At 38.3% G+C, this 8,310-nt stretch overlaps 1 protein-coding gene across 1 annotated transcript in view; it reads right to left on the minus strand.

The window, feature by feature from the left end:
* LOC128732958 (transcription factor IIIB 90 kDa subunit) overlaps nt 1–1,518 on the minus strand; it is a 33,782-nt gene extending 32,264 nt beyond the window's left edge. Inside the window, exons 1-2 of the mRNA XM_053826445.1 lie at nt 998–1,518; nt 828–932 (exon numbers count right to left, since the gene is read on the minus strand). Of these exons, the coding sequence (XP_053682420.1) occupies nt 828–932; nt 998–1,436 (544 nt within the window). The 5' untranslated portion in view covers nt 1,437–1,518. The remainder of the gene's footprint in view (nt 1–827; nt 933–997) is intronic.
* Between the last annotated feature and the right edge of the window lie 6,792 nt (nt 1,519–8,310).

The raw sequence follows: 8,310 nt of genomic DNA on the forward strand, positions 1-8,310 counted from the left end.
ACTAACTTTTTTCTTGTTCGTCAATACCCAACCCAAGTTTTTTTTTGTTTCTATGTTAGATCTTAGCATCTCGTTCCTGCATGTTAACCCTATATTCTGCCTGAATGGATTATTTAATGAATTCATGAGATTGTTTGTTGGGACATAATATTTTTATACACAGAAATAATACCTAACTCTTGCTATTTTAACCCACCGTTAATCGCGCTGTTGTATTTTGTACAACGCCTGCGAACCGTTAACTGTATATCGGTATATTGGCCGTTATTGGCCATCCAATTCCACAGAACAAATTATGGTGCGAATAATTGTTTTAATATCTGCTTGCGTTCCTTCAACGATGTTTGTAATGTGTTCGATTTTACTCTGTCTAGAAATGTGTTTAGTAGTAGAATCCGAGGCTTAAATTAGTTATTAAGTAAACAATCTGTACGACGTAGTCGAAGATGGTGAAATAAATTAAAATATCTCGGGATTCCACCAATATAGAAAATTACTGTTTTTAGCAAAGTTGATCCGCAGATCAAGATCTTTCAAACGGTGGAAAAAGTTTCAAGAGTTTTTCACCAAGTGGCATTAGTATTCGAGTGCATTCTGTTAAGTTCTAGCATGCATATAAATCGAAGTTGGGGCGAATAACAAAAGGTTAAAAAATCAGAAAATACCATAACTTGTTGAAATGTTGGAACAAATTAATGTCAGACCCCTGCGTTGCGTTGGAACTATGCATTTACGTTAGCCATCAAACGCTTCCGCATTCAAAGCTTCATAGCATAAAGCCAATTATCGCTATTTAATATTTCTAAATTTTCAATTTCTGGACTTACCGATAGAAGGAATGTTGATGCACAATGCTTGTGACAATTTTAAGTATGTTCGCCCTAGCTCATAGCAACATATTTGCAGAACATCACTTATATCAATCAGAAGATCTGAAACAAGAGAGTGGACCGTTAACAACTAAGTAAAATATTAAACGATTTGCTTTTCCACTTACGAGAAGTTCCTTCGGTTCGGCACGTTATGTACACACAGGCCGCGTAGATGTGCGTATTTTTCCGGCCCCGAGTCAGATGTCTAATTAAAGCCATCTTGAAGAAGTTACAAGCCGTATCGATACAGTGATTGTTAAGATGCAGCTGATGGCACAGATGAGTGATGCCGTGACGGGCTTTGCGCAGTGTAACCTCACGGGATTCCGTGCCGGTTCCGACGTGAAACTTTCCGTACGCCGTTGCGCCTCCCTTCGAATCGGACGCTACAAACTGACCGACAGCACTCGATGCCCCGTGAGCATTTTCTTCGAACTGAACCTCGGATACGATAATGTTATCTTCGAGCACGGAACCGCAATTAGTACACACGGCATCTCCGCGAGCATTGTCCACCTCAATATCGGCACTTCCACAATTGTTGCACTTTCGACCGGACGACATTGCTGGATCCTAAATATACTTTACACTTGTTCAATGCACAATACTTTTGTTCGCAACATGAGAAAATCTCAAAAAGATTTCAAAAATATCTGAATACCTAACAAGAGTAGGTATCTATGTACTTCTGTTATACACTTCCACTTACAATGAAATGTAAACAACAAACAAAAGCACTTCGAGCAGTCAACTATATGTCAACTACGCAGAAACGTCAACAGTGCAAAGTTGCTGCAGCAGCTGCAACGACAGGGATAAGAAACAGCGGGTACTACTTAAAGTTTACGTAACATTCTGTAGCAAGAATTTTTGGCCATTTAAATATTGATGTTCTTTGCAGCTGAACCACAGAAAAACAATTAAGCTTTTCACTCAAATAAGTACTCCGGGCGGAAAGTTAATGTTAGGTAAATGCGAATTACCTACTTTTGAATACCAACGTTAAAGCAAAAACATTCCATCAAGAAGACTGGCAACTGTGCCAAAAGTTGAGAGACAGTAACAGCAATAGACCAAATCAAGGTGACGTCATCTGGCAGATACTGGCGCCCTTGTTTACAAACAGACCGCAGAATCCAAAAAAGTTTCAACTGTTTAAACAGCCAGTTTGTTGTTTAAACCGAGTTTAAACAGCATTAGGACTAAATCTAAAAGCCATTATGCCTGTAAAATGTTAAAAAACACGCTACATTCGCTATAAATGGAAAGGAAAGTTTTCTAAAATGTAAACAAGGGCGCCAGTATCCGTCAATTGACGGTATGATGATTTGGTCCATAGACCAAATCAAGGTGACGTCATCTGGCAGATACTGGCGCCCTTGTTTACAAACAGACCGCAGAGTCCAAAAAAGTTTCACCTGTTTAAACGGCAAGTTTGTTGTTTAAACCGAGTTTAACCAGCATTAGGACTAAATTTAAAAGCCAATATGCCCGTAAACTGTTAAAACACACGCTACACTCGCTATAAACGAAAAGGTTAATTTTCCAAAATGTAAACAAGGGCGCCAGTATCTGTCAATTGACGGTATGATGATTTGGTCTATAGACCATCATCATACCGTCAACTGACAGATACTGGCGCCCTTGTTTACATTTTGGAAAATTTTCCTTTTCGTTTATAGCGAATGTAGCGTGTGTTTTAACATTTTAAAGGTATAATGGCGTTTTAAATTTATCCTAATGCTGTTTAAAACAAAGAGCTTGCCGTTTAACAGCTGAAACTTTTTTTGGACTCTGCGGTCTGTTTGTAAACAAGGGCGCCAGTATCTGCCAGATGACGTCACCTTGATTTGGTCTATGCTATCTACCGAGTTAAAGTTGCACTAATACACACTAATGTGTGTAAAGCATTGGCGGAACTACCCAAGTAACAACGGTAGCTGAATTGCAAGAGCAATGGCTGTTTACGGGTTGGTTTAAGGCGATCAAAGCTGCATAAAGTAAACACTTAAATAGTGTTTAAATAAGCGATGTTTAAGCTACTTCAAGTTTTTCAAACCAGTTCTCTCCCAAAAGCTGATAAACAAGCTTAATAGCGGATTTTTCTGCTAAACAATCTGCTTCTCAACAACCATAAACATCAAACCGTTTTACGGCTGCTTAAAGGTGTTAAAATGTAGACTGGAAACTTTCATTAGGCTCACAGCTTTCAAACTACTTTAGAGCTGTTTAAAGGTGTTAAAGTGGCTTTCCAAACTCCTACCAAGTTTTTTTTTGACTCACAGCACACTTGCTGTCAGATCATAGAATTTCGCAATTCGTCTGACAGCAAAAGTTTGTAAGTTATCGACATTATCGACTGCTTCACGCTAGGCGGGCTAGCCTTCAGGTGTAAAGATATTCTCACTGTCTGTTCTGCAGATGCAAATGGGGCGGATCATACGGTGAGTGCTTATGGATCAAAAGATGGCGGATTCAATTCCCGGAAAAAAGACATGCATTTTTAATTAGCTAGCTTACTTGTACGAAGTAAAGTTATTCGAAACTAAAAATATATCGCGTTGACGGCGAAATAAAAATGACGCGTTCCATTTTTTTTAAATTTAAAAATAGATTTTTTTTTTTGGCTGCATAAAGGTTGATGAAGCGTTGAATAAACGACTGGAAAAGTAGATTGCAAAACTATTTCTCGTTCTAAAAATAGAATTGACAGCTTGCGCAAATTGGCTATTTAAAAGTGCAAAAAAAGTTTCTATTAAGCTTCATTGCAGCTTCGAAAGCAGCTGTTAATTAGCGTGAAGCTTGATAAAATCACCAGATTTAGATGTTTAAGAGCTGAAAAAAGGTTTTCATTTCTAAATCTAAACCATAGATCAGCCACAGGTTGAATAAAATCAGCTATAAAAGCGTTTGATCAGCTTGAAATTGTTACTTGGGTAGCGCTCATTTCTAGAGGGACTACAGCCCCGGCATTTTTTTCGACCATTTTATTGGTCGGCCAAGTCAATTTTTCTAGGGGAGCTAAATCTCTCCTAGGGGGGGCTTAGCCCCCCTATAACCCCCCCCCCCCTCCCTTGTTCCGCCAATGGTGTAAAGTAAAATATGAATGTACACAAACACGTATGCAATGCATTGCCACGCTCGCACACATCGTTTCCCACTACCGTGTACCCCCATTGGTATGACCTTCTTTAATCTCAACATTTTTAATCTGTACCCCGGTGATATGAATGCGTTCACATTAAAACTGGATCAAGCGTCATACACTGTAAAAAATCTACACGTTGTCATGAAGTGGATTCCACTTAGATCTGTGCTATAGGATGAACTACTTCATATTAAAGTGGAATACACTTGAAATTTAACCAATATGGCACACCAGCATTTCATAAACCAAACACTAAGATTTCGCGTGTCATCCATTTGGCAATCAAAAAGCAAAACACTAAGACTTCACGTGTCTTCCATTTGATAATCAAAAGGCAAAACACTATTTTACGTGTTATCTATTTGAATATTATATAGGCTATCATTAGATTTCAAATACTTGTTCTTTGATATTCCATGCATAGTTTATAAGGAGCACGTGTTATCTATTTGAATATTATATAGGCTATCATTAGATTTCAAATACTTGTTGTTTGATATTCTATGCATAGTTTATAAGGAGCACGTGTTTTATAATTTGGATTTCGTATGATACTTTGTATGAAAGCCAAATGCGATCAATTGATTTTTATGGTGTTACATATGATAATCAAAAGCAGCATTTTGAAAAATAATAAGATGGTATAGGGTAGATGCTCCAGTAATGGTGGTAGATTAGTGGTGGAAACTCGAAATATTCCATTAATTTTGCAGATTTGGAAGTTTGATGCTTACCAAATGATACTGGTACAGGTAGTTCAATACTTATCAAATTTGTACCAAAATATGCAAAAATAATGGATTATTTCGAGTTATCACTACTGGTACTACCACAACTACTGGAGCATCTACCCTGTAGATTTTGTTTTTAACAATGCGATTTTTATTAAAAATTTTTCAACTTAAAGACTTTACTAAATTAAGCTATTTATAAATATAATTAGTCATACCTATCTAAAGTATATCATATTACTGTAGTTAAGTACCGTGATTGACTGATTATCGAAACATTTGAATAGTTTTTGAAATACCATTTCAATCATTTTATCGCTACTTAGGCTTGCAAGTATGCTTTTACTTGTGATACATAATGTAATTTAGCTTATAAATTATTTAACTTGCTTGTTTAGCCTTGAATTGAGATAAAAATCAATAACTATCATATGTATGTCTTCGTTGTTAATCGTGGCATCGAAGTCGGACATCTGCTGCGATAATCGGTAAAGTTTTTGGAGCTCGGATGTATCGTGACGTAAGTGAAAGCTAGTACTAAATCCTTTAGGGCCCCCATCGGTTTTGTTTCAATAATCTGTTTGGTTTTCCTGCGTCAGCTCCTTTTAGAAATTCGTACCGGATTAGACCCATTGCCTACACATTCTGCCGTATTAGCAGCCATCGGTGACCAGAATTGCAGTGTAGGATCCATGCCGGTTCTTTCCTCACCGGTGAATTCTCGACGGATATGGGATTAAGGTGTAGCAAACTTTCAATACCTACAAAACAAGTAAAAATAAAATTACTTCACATTAAAATGATTCACTTGCAATTCAATCCCACCTGCTGCGTCCACTAGAGATCACCACGAGCGGTCTAACGACTCGTCCAGCCTACAACTCGAGCACAGCCATGGAGCTCGCTGTCTTGAAGTTTCACATTATTGGAGGGCCCAGGCCGCAATTGCAATTCACATCAGCCTATAGAAAATAAAGATTAGTAATTAAGTGCGGTTGAAGGAACATAACATGCCTTAGTCAAGAACACACCGGAAGTGATCTGTATGGACAGTGAGTACTAAAGACCAAGTGCTCGAGCGTTTATCATCTTCCAATAGAATTAAGTTGCTTCGTGACCAATTCCGAATCTAAAATTAAATCCTTTATTAATTAGCTTTTAACCGGGAGATTAAAACGGCAGTTACTTATATTTTACGCCAGCGTATACAATACGCCACACACGAAATTTCTGCCCAAGAATTCTATACCTATAAAGAAGGATTTCTGTCTGTCTGTCTGTCTGTCTGTCTGTCCGTATGTTCCTAATAGAATCGAAAACTACTGAACCAATCGGCATGAAAATATGCATGTAGAGGTTTTTTGGGGCCAGGAAAGGTTTTAGTGATGGTTAGAAACCTCTCCTCCCACTAAGAGAGGGGGCTCCCATACAAATGAAACACAAATTTCTGCATAACTCGACAACTAATCAAGCAAATTGAACAAAATTTGGCATGTGGGTGTTTTCGGTGACAAGAACTTATTCTATGGTAAGAGGAATTATAACTCCTCTCCTCTTTAAAAAGGGGGGCTTCCATACAAATTTCCTCATAACTCGAGAACTAATCAAGCAAATGGAACCAAATTTGGCATGTGAAGGTCTTCGAGGGCAAGAATATTTTCTATTGTAAATTAGGACCCCTCCCCACTTTAAGAGGGGGGGCTCCTGTACCAAAGAAACACAATTTTCCTCATAACTCGAGAAGTAATTAAGCAAATGGAACCAAATTTGGCATGTGGGTGTTTTTGGAGACAAAAATTTTTTCTATGATGAACTGGGACCCCTCCTCACTTTAGGAGGGTGGGCTCCTATACAAATGAAATACAAATTTCCTCATAACTCGAGAGTTAATCAAGCAAATGAAACCAAATTTGGCATGTGAAAGTTTTCGAGGGCAAGAATATTTTCTATGGTGAATTAGGACCCCTCCCAACTTTAAGAGGGGGGGGGCTCCTATACAAACCAAATCCAGCAAATGGAACCAAATTTGGCACATGGGTGTTTTTGGAGACAAAAATTTTTTCTGTGATGAATTGGGACCCCTACCCACTTTAGGAGGGGGGGCTCCTATACAAATGGAATTCAAATTTCCTCATAACTCGAGAACTAATCAAGCAAATAGAATCAAATTTGGCATGTGGAGGTTTCTGGAGGCAAAAATATTTTCTATGGTGAATTAGGACCCCTACCAACTTTAAGAGGGGGTGTTTCTACACAAATGAAATACAAATTTCCTCATAATTCGAGAACTAATCAAGCAAATGGAACCATATTTGGCATGTGGGTGTTTTGGGAGGCAACCATTTTTTCTATGATGAATTAGGACCCCTTACCTTTTTAAGAGGGGGGGCTCTCATACAAACGAAATACAAATTTCCTCATAACTCTAGAACTAATCAAGCAAATGGAACCAAATTTATCATGTGGGTGTTTTTGTAGGGAAGAATATTTTCTATGGTATATTTTCTATGGATTTCCCCACTTTAAGAGGGGGGGGCGCTCCTATACAAATGAAAAACAAACTTCCTCATAACTCGAGAACTAATCAAGCAAATGGAACCAAATTTGACAAGTAAGTGGTTTCGGACGCAAGATTTTTTTCTATGGTGAATTGAGACCCCTCTCTTCTTTAGAAAGCGAGTTATGGCCCATCTCCCCTTTAAGAGGGTGGGCTTCCATACAAATGAAATGCAAATTTCCTCTTATCTCAAGAACTAATCAATCAAATGGAACCAAGTTCATACCATGGCCATATATTATGTACTATGACCATATTTTGGGAAGTGGGAATGATGGTATATTGACGACAGCCCTTCGCTATCGCTTGAATCAACCAGAGAATCGAATATCTGTTTTTACTAGAAGAGCTATACTCTAAAAAGATTTAGTTAGAAGTGGAATTCCAGTTGAATTTGCCAGGATTGGGCAATGGACAGAACAAATGCATATCGAGGCTATAAAGCTTTTCGAGAGATCCACTGTACTGAGTCCGACCGCGACGACAGCAGCAAGAATGGAGAGGAGCAGGCCGCCGGTGAGTTGCCACCGTCCGACTTGATGGACTCTCCGACAGTAGCTCATCAGCATTAGGAGGGTCTTTGGGAGACAAACAGCGTCATTCGTGATAATTTTATATTGTTAGTTGAATACCGTTTACGCGGTTAATCACAAGACATGCAAATCACTCTAATAAAGGAGGGAAATAAGAAAATAACAATAATAATTATAATTAATTACATCCAAAACAAAAATAATACAATAGAGGTGACAGTAACAACGATAGCAATATTAGTAATAATAGTAATAACATAGGAAACTGACACAGGAAACACTGGTACTGACTATAACTTCCTGCTCATTAATAATTGTAGTTTGGCAGCATAGGTATAAGAAAAAATTCCGACTCATCATAGAACACTCAACTACTTACTTACTTAATCAGCTCCAGGCCGTGGTTTCCTCTGCTGTACGAAGAAGTCGTCTCCATTCTATTCGGTCCATGGCCGCAATTCGCCAGCCA

The sequence above is a fragment of the Sabethes cyaneus genome, chromosome 1, assembly GCF_943734655.1.
Source record: "Sabethes cyaneus chromosome 1, idSabCyanKW18_F2, whole genome shotgun sequence".
NCBI lineage: Eukaryota > Metazoa > Arthropoda > Insecta > Diptera > Culicidae > Sabethes > Sabethes cyaneus.